General features: G+C 47.2%; 2 protein-coding genes across 3 annotated transcripts in view; one reads left to right on the top strand and one right to left on the bottom strand.

Moving 5' to 3' along the window:
• The window catches only part of SLC16A2 (solute carrier family 16 member 2), an 87,077-nt gene extending 84,968 nt beyond the window's left edge, over positions 1-2,109 (bottom strand). Inside the window, exon 1 of the mRNA XM_073361105.2 lies at positions 1,126-2,109. Within this exon, the coding sequence (XP_073217206.1) occupies positions 1,126-1,612 (487 nt within the window). The 5' untranslated portion in view covers positions 1,613-2,109. The remainder of the gene's footprint in view (positions 1-1,125) is intronic.
• On the top strand, positions 1,598-16,584 carry LOC140917724 (uncharacterized). 2 transcript variants are annotated; one of them, XM_073361107.2, is made up of 3 exons: positions 1,598-1,918; positions 13,194-15,383; positions 15,972-16,584. In XM_073361107.2, exons 2-3 carry the CDS (start codon positions 14,801-14,803, stop codon positions 16,490-16,492), a joined length of 1,104 nt encoding a protein of 367 aa, XP_073217208.2. In that variant the 5' UTR covers positions 1,598-1,918; positions 13,194-14,800; the 3' UTR covers positions 16,493-16,584. The 2 variants fall into 2 exon arrangements, with proteins under 2 accessions (XP_073217208.2, XP_073217207.2); XM_073361106.2 differs by lacking the exon at positions 1,598-1,918 and adding an exon at positions 2,019-2,343.
• Positions 16,585-17,035: the final 451 nt, after the last annotated feature.

Genomic DNA, 17,035 nt, shown 5'->3' with positions numbered 1-17,035 from the left:
CAGTCACATAGTGGATATGCACAAGGCATGTTACATGTGCAACCTTAACTTTATCATTTTGATCTTTTTGTGCTTCAGCGCAATCCTATAGTCTCAACAGGGTTTTTTTTAATAAAACTTCCTAGGCAGGGTTTTTAGTTTTGGCTTTTCTTTTTAAGAAAGAAGAAAGCTAGTAACAATTCCTGTGTTCCTGAGGAAACACAGAACTATTTGACTGCACAGTGTCAGAATATTTTTTAATATAAATGCAGACAATATACATTTCTGCTACCCCACAAACCCCCCCCCAAAAAAACAACTAAACTGTTTTTGGGATTTTTGTTTTGCTTTTGTGGGTGGGAGAGGAGAACTGAAACTTTCCAAAAAGATTCACCTTTGGGCACAGAACAAGCCTGGTAATTCAGTCCAAAGGTGGAAGTTCTAAACTAGTGAAAAAACAAAGGGTCAGAATGAAAATACTTATGCAACCGTAATATGTTGCCTATGCCCGGTAGTAAAATATTTCCAAGGATTTCCTCTTTCTGGAAATGTTTGTTTCACTGTGGACAGCAATGGAGCTTTCCTATTTGATTTGGTTTTCCTGATTCTTTCCCTGGGGATATCTTTGCAGGAATGGAAGACATTTAATATATAGATTATAACCCAAGCTGCCTCCCTCTCCCCCAAGTTACAGCTGCTGCAAGGAGACACCTAGATTTAAACAGCATGCAGGTTCTGATATAAACCAACCAAAGCCAAGCAGCAGAAAGGGGAGTTCCCAATGCACCGATGCTGGCAGGAGCACTGCAGGAGTGACAGCCTGGATTGGAACTTGCTCCTACAGCAGACAGTCTGATGTTTCCTATTTAAACAAGACACTTTTACAGTGGCGTTTCTAGGGCACCCCTGCCCCCGCCGGGGTCTGTGTGGCTCACGGACACCAGACGAAGTTACATACAGTTCCCTTTGCTGGTGCCAGGCCCGGGAAGATCTTAGATCTGGTTACGGGGTGATTTTTGTGCAAGCCACTTATCCCTCAGTCTGCCACCTCGCCCTCCCCGGCTCTGCCACCCCGGACGCCGCCCGCAGCCCCGCGGGGCCGGGGAGAGGCCGGTCTCGGGGAGGGGGGCCCCGCCGCCCTCTCACCTGTTTTGAACTCCAGCGTGGGGTCCTTCTCGCCGCCGCCCAGGTCGCCCTGCAGCATCACGTAGAGGATCCCGAAGGAGTTCTGGATGCCGAAGATGGACCCGTTGCACCAGGTGGCGGCGAAGACCACGATCCAGCCGAAGCCGCCTTCGGGAGGCTGGAAGCCCGGCCCGGCCCCCTGCAGCCCCCTGGCCCCGGCTGCCTCGCCATCCTCCTCCGCCGCCTTGGGCCCCTTCGCCTCGGACACCGCCTGCTCCTGCTTGTGCAGCGCCATCTCGGCCGGGCTGGGGCAGGGGCTGCTGCCGCCGCCGCTGCCTGTCGGATCCCGGCTGCGGAGCCCGTCCAGCAGCTGGTCCCACATGCCCTCTCCTCCTCCCGCTCCGCTCCCCCTGTCATCCCTCGGCTCGCCCGCTCCTCCTCCGCCCGCCGCCGCCGCCGGCGGCTGCCTCCTCCCCGCCTCTCCGCCCCCCGCTGTATCCTCCTCCATCTCCCGGGCGCCGCCGCGCAGCGCCCTTCAGCGGCGGCGGCTGCCGCAGGCCGGGGAGACGGGGCCGGTCAGCGCGTGAGGGGCCCGGGCCCGGCCTGGAGAGGGGCGGGGGAAGCCGCGGGACACAAACCCTCCGCCCCCGCAGCGCGGAGAGAGGGGTCGGGCTCAGCCGGCAACCGAGGCCAGCCCCCCCCCCGCTCAGCCCCGCCGGGCGGATCCGAGTCTGTGCCTGGACCTTGATATTCACGTGGCGGGGGTCTCCTAGCCCAGCTTCCCCCGCCCTGATTTCCTGCCTCCCCTCGCACGGTAAACAACGCAGGAATCGGCGGGCGGCGTCCGACCCAGGCGCGCCGAGCCCCGGGATCCGCTCGCTCCCGCTCCCCAGCGCGCCCGGTGAATCCCCACGTAGAGAGCAAAGGGGCCAGCGCCCCCTCCCCCGGGCTGCAGAGAGCAGCGCTGTGCCTGTCCGCCCAGCCCACCCCCTTCGCTGCTGCTGGGGGCGGGGGAAGAGACGGGCTTTAAAAACAACCCCCCCCCCTTCCTCCCCACGGGTGTAATTCGGCTGCCCCGGCCCTCAAACGCCTCCGACCGTGCGCCCTGCCTAGGGCAGTTCATTGGCAGCGGCTCCCCCTTTGGAGTCAATCAGGGCATTGTTGGTGGAGCGCAGAGCTGCAGGGCCCCGAGCCACCGCAGGGGCTGCCAAGACTCCCCTCCCCCGGGGCAGCCAGCTGGTAGGGCGGCACGTTTGTATAATGTTTGGTGGTGCCCAAAAGGGGTCCAAGTCCCACCCCTGCCTAAGGGTCTGGGAGGGAGTTTGGGTGTGGGAGGGGTGAGGGGTCAGGCTCTGGGAGGGAGTTTGGGTGCAGGCTCTGGGCTGAGGCAAGGGGTTGGGGTGTGAGGGAGGGTGAGGGGCGTGGCGCTTACCTCGGGCGGCTCCCAAAAGCGACCCGCACACTCCTCTGGCAGCAGCTCCTAGGTGGCGGGGCCTGGGGGGTCTCCGTGTGCCGCTGACCGCAGGCACTGCCCTGCTGCTCCCATTGGCCACAGTTCCTGGCCAATGGGAGCTGGGGAGTCGGTGCTGAAGGTGGAGGCAGCATGCGGAGACACCCCTGCCCCGGGGCTGCAGGGACATGCTGGCTGCTTTAGGGAGTGGCACAGAGCGAGGGCGGGCTGGAAGCCACCTTAGCCCCACTGCGCTGCTGGTGGTGGTGGTGGCTGGGGGCCCCCGGTTCCTTTTAAATTGTGTGGGGGCAGCAGGCGGGGCTGGGGGAGAGACCCGGCCCCAAACATTGGTGGAGTCGAGGCCTGAGTATTCCTGGAGCACGGGCACCACGGGCCCATATAAGTCACCGCCCCTGCCAGCTGGGTAAACCCTCACCTCACCACAGGAGGCCTATGCCTTGCCAGGGCAGGGCACTGTGCCTTCGCCACTATCTGCAGCTGAATCCTCCCTGAGAGCCCCAGTTCCTACCCCCCGTGCATGGGGGCGGTGGAGAGGCTGCAGCACGGAGGGGCAAGTGAGTTGTGTTAGGGGCCAGCCCAGCAGATGGGTTTGAGGCACAAGTTACTGGCTGCTGGACTTACAGCAAGTGATTGTTATTATTTTGCCACTTTCCATACGGTGCCACATGGGTGTTCATGGCCTATAGAGGCAACCATAGATGCTGTAGGCCTCATACAGCAAACAGCTACACACATGATGTCCATTAGCACTACTCACATCAGGAAAGTTACTTTTCAGCATAAGGATTCACGGATCAGACCCTATCTTCGTTCTCGTGCCTAGATAGTAGGGCAAATGTAGACATAGAAATCCCTAAAACTGACAGGCCGCTGAGCCAGTGAGCTTACCAACCTAAGCCCCCCACTCCTGCAAGTGATTATGTGCTCCGTGAACCAGCACAGAGCCCCTTGACTTCGTTGGACTCGGAGCACGTGTGCGGGTCTCTAGTGTTCAGCACTCTGGGGCCAAAGTGCTTGGGTGAGAGCCTTTTCCTTATACAGTGACAGACACAGTTCCAGCTGCCTTTCATCACAGACATGGCCCTCTGCAGTGCTCCTCCCCTGGACTTCCTGTCTAAGAAGCTAAACCTCTTAAAGATACAGTCCCCAATACATTACAGTTTCCTTTCCCAGCCAAAACTTGATAATAGTAACACTTAACCTTTGTGTAACACACAATTTCAAATACTTATATGTGACCTACTAACTAAGTTTACTAACGATGTTCAGTTGATCTCTGAAGTGCTTTGCACTGTTGCTTCGACATGTGGATCTCCTTTGAAATTCCAGTCCATTTGTTCAGGCAGTTTTATGTCCTGGAGCTTTGTTGTCCTGATCTGATTGTTGCCTAACTGAGCCCTTCAGGCAAAAACAGAAAACTCAGGGCCCCTCTCTCCCTCCCTTCCGGAAGCAGGGGAAGGTGTAACCCATTCCCCCTCAGCATATGGCTGTCTGGGGTGACAATCATAAGACTTCAGGGCAACCTCATGTAACATCATGGATATTGTCTTGTTCATGAAGTGGTGGCAAGAGCCCAGGATCTCAAAACATGCTGCTTTTTTTGTTTGGTTTTATCAGTGTCTGTCATTACAGATAGCTGGTGGGTGAGATAATATCTGTTATTGGACCAGCTTCTGCTGGTGAGAGAGACAAGCTTACACAGAGCTCTTCTCTGGAACTTGAATGCTTCTCTTTCACCAACAGAAGTTGGTCCAATAAAAGATATTACCTCACCCACCTTGTCTCTGTAATATCCTGAACCAACATGGCTACAACTACACTGCATCTATCATTACAGGTATTCCCATTCTCAGTTTTCTGTTAAAAGTCTGCAGGTGACAAACCATGTTTCATTTCACAATGCTACGTACAGCTCACATTCTAACTCTGCAGTCATTTTCAGTAGTTGCTTTATTATTTTAACACCACTTTCCACCAAACCAATAGATGCGGGACAGTGTGCTAGCACTTACATGTCTAAACCCAAACCTCATTGCAAACTACTTAAGCCAGTGGTTCTCAAACCTTTGTACGGTGACCCCTTTCACATAGCAAGCCTCTGAGTGCGATCCCCCCTTATAAATTAAAAACACTTTTTTATATATTTAACACCATTATAAATGCTGGATGCAAAGCGGGGCTTGGGGTGGAGCCTGACAGCTCACAACCCCCCATGTAATAACCTTGCAACCCCTTGAGGGGTCCTGACCCCCCAGTTTGAGGACCCCTTATTTAAACTCATGCTCGCTGAATTGCAGCCCATTGTCAGATGTTACTATGTCAGGTATACCATGTCTAACAAAAATAGACTTGACATGCACAATCACCTATTTAGCTATAGTGTCTTTGAGTAAAGCTATCTCAGAGAAGTGAAAATAATAATCTAGAATAAGTACATAGTTTTTTCCAATCAGTGTAAACAAATCTACATCTGCTTTTCCCCAGAGGGCCAGTTTTTCCTGAGCTACCACAATGAGCTCTTTTGGTTGACTTGGCCTTATTTTTGGCATATGCAAGAAGCCTTGACAGGTTTCTCAGTGTCACTGTTTATTTGAGGGCAATATAAAATGTTTCTAGCCTTTTTCCTAGATTTGTCAATCCCTAAATGACATCCATGTATCCTTTTTATTGTACTTTTCTGTAACACCGGAGGGATCGCCATCTTTAAACAAAGATGGTGTCAACAAAATCCCAGGTAGGCCTGAGAGTTCCCCCCCTTAATTGGTGATAGGGGCTGCCCTATGATAAGAGCCTTAATCACTTGATGCAGGGTCTTAGCCTGAGCTGTTGCTTTGGCAATCACAGACCACATTTTGTTTGAGACTGGACAGGTTTTTTAATCAGATTGACACGTACAAATTCTAGCTCTGGACTTTGCACCCTTGCACTTTTGTCAAATGCTCTAGAGAGTATATCTGCAGCCCCGATCTCTCCCAGATATGAATTTGATTTGGAAAACATACATTTATAGCTGAAAAAATAACCTCTGTGTTCTTTTGACAATGGCAATAAGTAACTGATGGTCAGTTTCAGCGAACAGGTCTCATTCATCACCCATTGGTCTCCTGTTTTGACCATGCTGTTTGTAAGAGGGCCGTGCTAATACCTCCTTGGTGGCATCTGTGGACAACTGAGTTTTGCACTTCCTATTATAGTACCTCAGGACTGGGACCTCTTTAATTAAGTCCTTCAGTTTCTCGAATCCTTTATTAAAATTTGTAGTCCATGTTCATTGGACGTCTTTGCATCGTAGTGCTCTCAGGTTGCTGGTTTGAGCAGCTAGATTAGGCACAAATTTCCCTACACAGTTCACCATGCCAAGGAATCTTTGTACCCCTTCCTTGTCTGTTGGGGCAGGCGTGTTGGTGGTGGCTCAGCCTTACCGCTCTCCACCTTTATACCGTGCCGTGTTAGGTTCTCGCCCATGTATGTTATTTTTGTGGAGTGGAATTTACATTTTTGTTTGTTTAGCTTTAACCCAGCAGCAATTGCTCTTTCCAGAGCTGCCTGGACCTTCTGGTAAGGCACTTCGTATTTTTTTTCCTCCAGAACAAGACAGCAGCTGTGTAGACTTTAGTATCCTCTCTACTATCAGAAATTTGTTGTGTTTTCTGGTGAAGCAACCGAAATGGAAGTCTGTGGAAACAGGGAGTGCTGACGTGAGTGCTGTGCATGGACGTGGCCGCTGTTTTTCTAAGGGTGCCAGCCAGAACCCTGCTTAAACAGCCAGTATAGAAAAATACTTGGCAGAAGCCATCTCCTCCTAAATTTCTCCCCTTGTAGGGAGTGGAAATGTTCCATTTTTACATAATTAGTTAATTCTTTTGGGGCCATTTTTTTTTTACCATGACCCAACAAGTATACCCACTCTATCAGTTCGATGATTCCCAGCGTAATGAGATGACCTGGCATCTCTTTTTCATCCTCTTTTTTAGGGATGGCTGGCTCAGCTGGGGCCTCCCTTAGGAAAGTGTGGAAAACTGAAACATCTCAAAATGCATGAAAGTGCACCTGGTGAAAAACTGAATTTTTTCCATAGCAATTTATGGATGTGAATTGTGGGACGTTATTGCTGCTGACAAGAAGAAAACTGAAGCTTTTGAAATACGGTGCTGGCAAAGACTCTTGCATATTTTCTGGACAGAAAAAAAAGATGAATGTCTATATTAGAAATATTATTGGAGAGAAGCAGACTCTAATGTCGGAAATCAGCAGCTGCAAACTTATGTACTTTAATGACATTAGCCATAGAGATGGAAATAATCTTGATAAAGTTATTATGGAAGGAATGGAGAGTCTTCGTAGTAGGAGATGACCAGCAAGGAGATGAATGGATGGTGTGCTGCAGATCACTGCTGAATGCTCAGAGTTAGCGATGGATCATGAAGGCTTCCAAAAATTCAGCTACAGTGACACTAATATTCAGACATGAATAAATGGATTAAGATGAAAGGAACTTTCTCACAAGCGTGAAGGGTGAGGCGGTTGGGCTCTTTCAGCTCTGTTCTGTATCCCCTTGAAGATGTCCTCAAACTCTTCCTCTATTGCTTTGGTCCCCTGCCCTACCGGTGAGTACACTCTCTTGATGAGAGCAAGGACTTGGCATACTTTTAACCTAATACTGGATGTTCTTTTCACTTATACTATTACAGATTGTATCTGTTCCAGTTCGTTATTTACCCTTCCATCAAATTCGCATATTCCTTTAGTGGGAATCAACTCACCACTATAAGCCCTGAGTTTTATCCATTTATCTTTCACTACCTGTGACTTTTCTTTCAGTGTCAATATCACTGTTTCTGGCACCACGTAATTTCTTTTTGTACCTTTTTGTCAAAAACATAGCTCTGAATAGGTTTCATTTTTGCTTGGAGTGCAGTACTGCACAAGTTTTCGTGGTTAGCCTCTTGTTCCTGAGTTAACTGAGTTAAACACATCAAGTGCCCCAGAACCTGCTGTGTCAGAAATAAGGCTGCCTTCTGATTTGCTTCCTTTCATGGGCACCCATTGCTTGCAGATATAGAGTGAAGCCCTATTTAACTGTCTTCCAGTTGTCTGCCCTATTTCCAGAGTTTCAGCTCTGATGTAGCCATTAGCAGTTCCATTCTTCCACTCCAGTTATTTTCTTTAATTTCTGTTTATTCCTGGTACCATGTAGTGTCCAGCAATCACTCTGGGCCCAAGGAGCCTGAAAGAGATCATCTGGATTCCATAATGCAGTTCCAGTTGCCTCTGTATCACTGAAGATGGGGTTCTGCAGCACTGATCCCACGCACTTCCTATCTGAGAAGCTAAACCACTTAAAGGTGCAGATCCCAGTACCACATGGTCCACTCTCATGGAGCCATTTGCAAGATTGGGGCCTACAGTCCCAGTATTTTAAAGGGATCCCCAAACATGGACGTTTACTGAGTCCCATTGGCTTCAATGGGATTGGATATCCCTTTGCAGGATCAGGGCCTAACTAGCCCCACCCTAAGTGAAAAGTAGCCATGTGGTGCTAAGTTTTCCAAGTGAAGAGGTACTTGCATTCACGATCAATACAGATAGTTCTGGGTATCCTTAGGATATAACATTATTTTCCGTATCTTTGTGAGACACCATAAGACACAGGCAAATACTCATGTTTTGTTAAGCAAAAGTTTTAGGATACATAATATTACCAGAAACATTTTCCAGGAAATGAATACAAACAAATAAAAATCAGTGAAAACAGATTTATGTTTGGATTCAAGCATTCCCCTGCTGTGTTTGCAGCCAAAACATTTCAGCTTTGGACTATGGATGAGAGCCATAAAGCAAAACTGACTGTAAACAAAAGTGGCAGTTCTGCATCTATTTTCACTGTCCAAGATGAGTGAAGAACAGAAAGTAAAGAAATAGAACAGAGGGCAAAATGTAACACAGGATGTTGATTTAGTTGTCTGTTGTTTTTTAAAATATAATTTTTAACTTGCCAGCGTCTTTTAAAATGGAAAAGTTTTGTGAACTTGTGTAATAAATGAGCTGAGTGCATGTGTTCATGTATCCCTCTAGTGGCTGGCCCCTTGCAAGGTTAAGAGCCTGATGCTTAAGCAGAGCTAAAGGAGTTATGTATTGGTCTTAAGGGCTTGGACTTTGGGGATCCTATAGTCCTGAGTTATTAACATTATTAACTTGTTATTTGTTAAGCACAAACAATGTGCTGTGTTCCCATGGCCATATGCATGTGTCATGGATACACAGGGTCTCACCACCTCTGAGACTGGGCCTCTGGGCTCCAGCATTCCTATTTCATGAGCATTCCTACTCCATGAGCTCTGCCCAGCAAGCCCAACTGTGGGAGACTCTTGGTCAGAGACTTTTACACTCTTCAGGGACCAATGCACCTCAGCAAGTATTTGCAGTGACACCTGGCAGCCTTTCAATACAGAGTAGGATTTATTGTTCAGCTGGGACACAGCAGCGGGAAGTCCTTAGGTTAGCATAGAGACATACAGGTTGCGATATAGTCCATTCCAGCCAAGCCAGTGCTTCACCTAGCCAAACTACCATGGAATCCATTTCTTGCTCTGTCTCTCCATCTCTCTGTCAGTCCCAGGTGAGAGCTGCTGAGTCTCTTTGAAAAGCTAACGCTTATCCTGGCCAACTGAAACCTTTCCATCCCATGTCCAACTCCTGCAGTCCCTTGCTGAGTTCACAGATTCCACCTGCTGGAGATATTCGTGGGTTAAGTATCAGTAGCTTCCACTGGGGCTTCTATTGACTTTGTAGACCCTCCATTGATACAGGTCAGCTTCTGCCGGTCTTTTAACAACCCATTCAGTCCACCCCAGACACAACACCTATCATGTTTCTTGCTCTGTGTCAAGAGCAGGTTTTTCACCCTTTTGCACCCACTGCGTAGCAATGCAAAGTATGGCGAGAAATTGAGGCATGCCTAGGAATAATAAAAATATTTCAGAGAATTCCCACTTTGTCACAGCATGCAACCACATGTTCATACAGCTGATTGAAACCTGCTGGGGATGTGCTTGGCATTACATTTATTTAATTTTTAAAAGTACCTCCCATTTCTATCCTTTATTAAATAATTACACACAAAGGTGTCAGTATTAAAGTAGGTCTTCAAGCCCGCTTGCCTCAAGTTATTTATATTTCAGTGTATGCCAAGCCTTATGCTTTCTTTGCCTTTCCATTTGTGTCAGTATCAGACTGCTATCAGATTGAAAGGATATCTGTTCAAGCCCCATAGTGATCTCTCTTTACCTCCAGGATCTCTCTTTACCTCTCTCTCTCTCTTTACCTCTCTTTACCTACTAAGTAAAGATGTCTGGAAAAGTAATTGGGAGAGAGTGCAGTGGAATTATCTGTTCCACAGCAGTGCACACAGAGTCAGTTCCTGCTTCCCTGTTTCTTCCCCTGGCAGAGGCATAGTCAAAGGCAGGGCCACAGAAGAGAGAGAAGACTAGGGGCACTAACTGGGTTCTAAGGAGTGGGATGATCCCCCAGCTGAGGAAATGTTTGTTTTGCTTGTGTGACCTTGCCTTGATTTGGGTTTTTAAAGAGCCTTTCTTTCTGGCTGTTGCTGTGTTTTGTTTTTTTTGTTTGTTTGTTTGTTTGTTTGCTTGCTGAGCTGTCATTCCACCAGCCTGCAAATCAGTGACTATTGGATCTTATAAACTTTCCATTACAGACTGCTTTCTCCCACACGTCAGAGATGGATTCCTGACTGTTCCTGCATTGCTCTTGAACCATGCTTGTGTGAGAGACAGACTGAGTTTGAACAGAGCACACCAAGGCATTGTCGCTGACACACAGGACAGGAGTACAGCCCCTCTGCAGACTCCCATTTTGCTCCACAGTTTACATTTAAATGTATTTAAAAGCAAAAATAATCTTCTCCCTTCCCTGAATTCCTTCTCCCTGTAGAACCCTCATGGTGAACCCCATCTTTTGTCAGCCTCCCAGCTTTCGGTTCTTCAGTTTTATCCCCTTCCCACTTGTAGATTGCTCTTCCTTAACTCCATGTTTGCGCTGTAACATGTCTGTGCATGGAAGGTTTGTGCATCCTCCACTGGATGGAATGGGACCTGCTCAGAATTGACTGTAAGTGGCTGGCCTGGAAAGAATTTATGATAAAAATAGGCTCTCTGTTTAGAGTTCAAGTTGCAAACAATCCCATTGTTTCTGTGCCACATTTCAAAAGTAGGTTCAACCTGCGTTTGAATCATTTCTCCTGAGGCCGGCCACAGTGGTACCGGGGCTGTTTGCCAAGGTTATTGCACCAGTAGGCTTCTAAATAACCAGTGAGCTTCTACAGCCAATATCACATCAAAGGATTACTGCTGTGCCTGGAACCCCTCCCATCATGTTGTATATATAAATACTGTTGCTTTAAAATTAGGGTAGACCCTGAAAGAGGTAACATCCTAAAGCAAGGGCTGATGATGCTGGAGACAACAGGTGTCAACTCATTTGAATTAGGAATACATTTTAATTATTTTTTATTGTAGTACCAGCCAGGGCTCCCTGGTGCTAGGTTCTGTACAGACACTTAGTAGCTCCATGGAGAAATGATTATATTCTCCCTGGATATTAAAATTGTCATTGCATTCTCTCACTACATTTTTAGAATAATGCTACAAACTTTCTAGCTCTATAGTGCGTGTCATGAAAAGCAAGAATAAATATGTGTGACGTTGATTTCCCTGAAGACCAATACTAGAGTATCCACCATGCTGTTGCCCCGGGTGATTCCAAAGCAAAAGGTGGATACTTGCTTAATTGCTTATAATTGAAGTTACCAAAAAAAAAATGCCCTGCAAATTAAGAGCTGCTCCTACAAATAGATGCTCTCCTTCATTACTGTATTATGTCCAGTAACATCATGCTCTTCTCATCCACTGACCTTGAGGGCAGGCTAATTTAGGCCCAAATTGTATGTTTGGTAAAAAGTCAGTGTGGAAGAAGGCCCAGGGGAAGGTAAATTTCATGAGGAGAACCTCCAAATTCTTTATTTTGTGAGGGAAGGGGCATGGAGGTTGCAGTGGGATCTGCTGAAGATCAGGGCATCTATGAAGTGCCCTTGGTTGTCATCTAACTTCCACAGGTCCCTGCAGCTTCCCCCAGATCTGAATCAGGAATTCTTCCACTGGTGGCTGTGTTTCAAATCCCACCCCCTCACTCACCCACCCATAACCTATTGGTTTTCTATAGCACCCATCAGCTGCTCAGTCAAATGAGTTTGGCATAAAGGGTTCCCAAGTTGGCTTCATGGAGCCTTCTCTGGTTATAAAAGGCTCTGATTCATCCTCGGGGGTTTTGTGTGTTTTATATTTTGTTTATCTAAATCATTCTGGCTTTATCAAAAGGAAGGTCTTGCTGCATGCCCTATGGGTGGCCAGACACTGGATTAATCTCATCTTCTCTGGAAGCTCATTTCACAGCCAAACCGTTTCAATGGAGTATTTTTTATCTCCAGCTTTCATGGCATGAGCTGCATTGTCCCAGAGACAGCTGTCTTAGTGGATGGTGGAGAGTAATGCAGTCATTTATGTAGCTGGGTCCCACTGAGGGCTTCGAAGATCAGAATGAATGTCAACCTGACGGTGAGGTGATGGGCTGTTTCTGGCATGAAGGAGCCTACAGAGCAGGTCATAGAGCTAGGACTCTGATATTTTCAGCAAAGTTCGGTGTCTCCACGATTTTTTTAAAAATTAAAAACGGTTTTTATTGGATTTAAACACCCTCCCCCCACAGTATTTGGCCTGGAGCTAATGTGCTAGAGCCACAAAATGAAACTGACTAGAACAAAAGGGAAACCAATTAGTTCATTTTCCTTGACCAAGCTAAGTGAAATACATAAAGGATAGGAGACTTTGAAAGCTCTCTGCTTCTAATAATCTAATATGTCATGAATAACACAATTCAAGAACACTGTTTAAACACATGGGGTGAAATCCTGGCCTCATTGCCACGGACTTCAATGTGGGTAGGATTTTACCCATGTTTTTAGCCTGACAGTGTCCCTTTAAGAACTGTATCATTAAATGCTACATGTAACTAAAAGTGTTGGTGGAGGCTCTGTCTATCCAGGTTTTTGTACTGGCACCCATCAGCCAAGTGGATATTCATCTTGAGGCAAATCAGCCATTGTCTCACTAGGATTTCCCAGTGACAGCAGCTTCCAGAACTCAGGCTTTACCAAGTGAGCACAGCAGCTACAAAAAGGTGGCACATTGGCTCTCACCAGCTTCCCTTGTTTTATCACGTGAGAAAGGGTGGTGCTGAAAAAGAACCCCTCTGCTCCAGAGCCAGCCTCCTGCAGGGTAGTGTCAATGGAAAGACTCCCATTGCATTCAGTGAGAATTGGATCAGACCCAGGAAAAGTCCCTGAAGAATAGTGGCAAATTGTGGCTATCAGAGGCAGGCAGAAGGCAAGCAGTTCTCCAGCCATTCTACAGTCATTAGGGTGGAACAATGCTGTGCATCAACTGTGGTTGGTTTCAGAAATTTCATCTTTCCTTGTATTACTAGAACTTTCTTACACCAAGTTACTGGCAGCCACAAAAATATGTTGTTTTGTTTTGTTTTTCAGAAATGAAAAAGTGACTGCATAGAAACATCTTATGCAAACCTCTTAGGAAGCCTAACAGCACGATGTGTCTGACTAAGAGGAATACACAATTCATTTTCACTGAAGCAGCAGAGACCTGTGATCTGGTACTCGGACTTTATCCCAGCAACAGAGTTGCATTGACCAGACATCAAAAGCAACATGTTGCATTTGGTCAAGCAGCACAAGTTGTCAGTATTTGGAAACTGATTATGTTAACAAGTGGCTACCAGCAGAGAAATTTCCATGCTTGCACGTGGTTACTTTTTTTTCCTCTGTGACTGTCATTAGCAATGCTTTTCTCTTTAGATTTCAACTGTTCTTAAAACAGCCACTTCATCTGGCCTGACAAAGACAACAAATACATGATCTCAGTAGAGTAAATGATTTCAGGGGCAGAGGGGGAAGAAACAGTGACAGAGCATTCCTTGGCAGGAGCATTGGAACACTCAGTTCAGAGAGCAAGAGCTGCAGGAATAAAAATACCAGTAAGAACACTAGATCTCTGAATGCCTGAACATATCGAGAGATCGCCTTTACTTTTAAAGGAAAGGTAATGTGTTGCTGTATTGCCCTATCCATATACCATAAATAAAATGTGTACTAATGACACTCTAATACATTTACATTTCTTGACAAATTCTAAATGGCACTGATTTTATTCAGGTTTCACAAGATTATACAGTAATATTTTGATGCAACTGTCTTCACTATGAGATAAACAGACAACTTTAAAGGGAATCTACCAAGTAATCTGGCCAAAACAAACTGACAACTTAAAAGCATTTGATTCTGATAAACAATGTCCTATGGATTCTAAAGGTGTGACATTTCAAAGCACTCCGCTGATGGACTTTGATAGGAGCTGAGCTAGGCCAATGCTGAACACTTTGGAAAATGGCACCCTATAAAGTCTTGGGTCCATTCAGTCTTTCCCACATTAATTAAAGGCAATGAAGTTACCCCAAGGATGAATTTAGCTCATATATATTTAACCCACAGCTATTACTTAGTAATCAAAATAGAAAAAGCAATCACTGTTCAGCAGGAATTATAGGGCCAACATTTCCAAACCAGAACTTTTAATTTTGCTATAATTTTAAATTGGCTTTAATCAAATGAGGTTGAGGCCCCTTTAAAAGACAGGCCACCATATTATCTGCCCTCTTATGTATAGCCAGGAGGTGGAGCTATGCTAATATCCTCAGTGATGGGTATTGATACACAATCAGAGCCCTGGTCTACACTAGGACGTTAGGTCGAATTTAGCAGCGTTAAATCGATGTAAACCTGCACCCGTCCACACAATGAAGCCCTTTATTTCGACTTAAAGGGCTCTTAAAATCGATTTCCTTACTCCACCCCTGACAAGTGGATTAGCGCTTAAATCGACGTTGCTGGCTCGAATTTGGGGTACTGTGGACACAATTCGATGGTATTGGCCTCCGGGAGCTATCCCAGAGTGCTCCATTATGACCGCTCTGGACAGCACTCTCAACTCAGAAGCACTGGCCAGGTAGACAGGAAAAGAACTGCGAACTTTTGAATCTCATTTCCTGTTTGGCCAGCGTGGCAAGCTGCAGGTGACCATGCAGAGCTCATCAGCACAGGTGACCATGATGGAGTCCCAGAATCGCAAAAGAGCTCCAGCATGGACCGAACGGGAGGTACGGGATCTGATCGCTGTTTGGGGAGAGGAATCCATGCTATCAGAACTCTGTTCCAGTTTTCGAAATGCCAAAACCTTTGTGAAAATCTCCCAGGGCATGAAGGACAGAGGCCATAACAGGGACTCGAAGCAGTGCCACGTGAAACTGAAAGAGCTGAGGCAAGCCTACCAGAAAACCAGAGAGGCGAACAGCCGCTCTAGGTCAGAGCCCCAAACATGCCGCTTCTATGATGAGCTGCATGCCATTTTAGGGGGTTCAGCCACCACTACCCCAGCCGTGTTGTTTGACTCCTTCAATGGAGATGGAGGCAATACGGAAGCAGGTTTTGGGGACGAAGAAGATGATGATGATGAGGAGGTTGTAGATAGCTCACAGCAAGCAAGCAGAGAAACCGGTTTTCCCGACAGCCAGGAACTGTTTCTCACCCTAGACCTGGAGCCAGTACCCCCCGAACCCACCCAAGGCTGCCTCCTGGACCCAGCAGGCAGAGAAGGGACCTCTGGTGAGTGTACCTTTTAAAATACTATACATGGTTTAAAAGCAAGCATGTGAAAGGATTACTTTGCCCTGGCATTTGCGGTTCTCCTAGATGTAGTCCTAAAGCCTTTGCAAAAGGTTTCTGGGGAGGGCAGCCTTATTGCGTCCTTCATGGTAGGACACTTTACCACTCCAGGCCAGTAACACGTACTCGGGAATCATTGTAGAACAAAGCATTGCAGTGTATGTTTGCTAGCATTCAAACAACATCCGTTCTTTATCTCTCTGTGTTATCCTCAGGAGAGTGAGATATAATTCACGGTCACCTGGTTGAAATAGAGTGCTTTTCTTCAGGGGACACTCAGAGGAGCCCATTCCTGCTGGGCTGTTTGCCTGTGGCTAAACAGAAATGTTCCCTGCTGTTAGCCACAGGGAGGGGGGAAGGTTGAGGGAGTAGTCACGCGGTGGGAGGAGGCAAAATGCGACCTTGTAATGAAAGCACATGTGCTATGTATGTAATGTTAACAGCAAGGTTTACCCTGAAAGAGTGTAGCCACTATTTTATAAAATGTGTCTTTTTAAATACCGCTGTCCCTTTTTTTTTCTCCACCAGCTGCATGTGTTTCAATGATCACAGGATCTTCTCCTTCCCAGAGGCTAGTGAAGCTTAGAAAGAAAAAAAAACGCACTCGCGATGAAATGTTCTCTGAGCTCATGCTGTCCTCCCACACTGACAGAGCACAGACGAATGCGTGGAGGCAAATAATGTCAGAGTGCAGGAAAGCACAAAATGACCGGGAGGAGAGGTGGCGGGCTGAAGAGAGTAAGTGGTGGGCTGAAGACAGGGCTGAAGCTCAAATGTGGCGGCAGCATGATGAGAGGAGGCAGGATTCAATGCTGAGGCTGCTGCAGGACCAAACCAGTATGCTCCAGTGTATGGTTGAGCTGCAGCAAAGGCAGCTGGAGCACAGACTGCCACTGCTGCCCCTCTGTAACCAACCACCCTCCTCCCCAAGTTCCATAGCCTCCACACCCAGACACCCAAGAATGCGATGGGGGGGCCTCCGGCCAACCAGCCACTCCACCACAGAGGATTGCCCAAAAAAAAGAAGGCTGTCATTCAATAAATTTTAAAGTTGTAAACTTTTAAAGTGCTGTGCTTAAAGTGCTGTGTGGCATTTTCCTTCCCTCCTCCACCACCCCTCCTGGGCTACCTTGGTAGTCATCCCCCTATTTGTGTGATGAATGAATAAAGAATGCATGAATGTGAAGCAACAATGACTTTATTGCCTCTGCAAGTGGTGATTGAAGGGAGGAGGGGCGGGTGGTTAGCTTACAGGGAAGTAGAGTGAACCAAGGGGCGGGGGGTTTCATCAAGGAGAAACAAACAGAACTTTCACACCGTAGCCTGGCCAGTCATGAAACTGGTTTTCAAAGCTTCTCTGATGCGTACCACGCCCTCCTGTGCTCTTCTAACCACCCTGGTGTCTGGCTGCGCGTAACCAGCAGCCAGGCGATTTGCCTCAACCTCCCACCGCGCCATAAACGTCTCCCCCTTACTCTCACAGATATTGTGGAGCACACAGCAAGCAGTAATAACAGTGGGAATATTGGTTTCGCTGAGGTCTAAGCGAGTCAGTAAACTGCGCCAGCGCTCCTTTAAACGTCCAAATGCAC

The sequence above is a fragment of the Lepidochelys kempii genome, chromosome 9 (genome assembly GCF_965140285.1).
Source record: "Lepidochelys kempii isolate rLepKem1 chromosome 9, rLepKem1.hap1, whole genome shotgun sequence".
Lineage (NCBI taxonomy): Eukaryota > Metazoa > Chordata > Testudines > Cheloniidae > Lepidochelys > Lepidochelys kempii.
Note: the sequence above shows the minus strand (reverse complement) of the source record. Positions and strands in the feature narration are given on the sequence as shown.

Excerpts from the sequence above, each read along its gene's own strand:
- LOC140917724 (XM_073361107.2), top strand. The coding sequence starts at position 14,801 with ATGCAGAGCTCATCAGCACAGGTGACCATGATGGAGTCCCAGAATCGC. Across the intron at positions 15,384-15,971 it reads AGGCAGAGAAGGGACCTCTG|CTGCATGTGTTTCAATGATC; the intron begins GTGAGTGTACCT and ends TTTCTCCACCAG.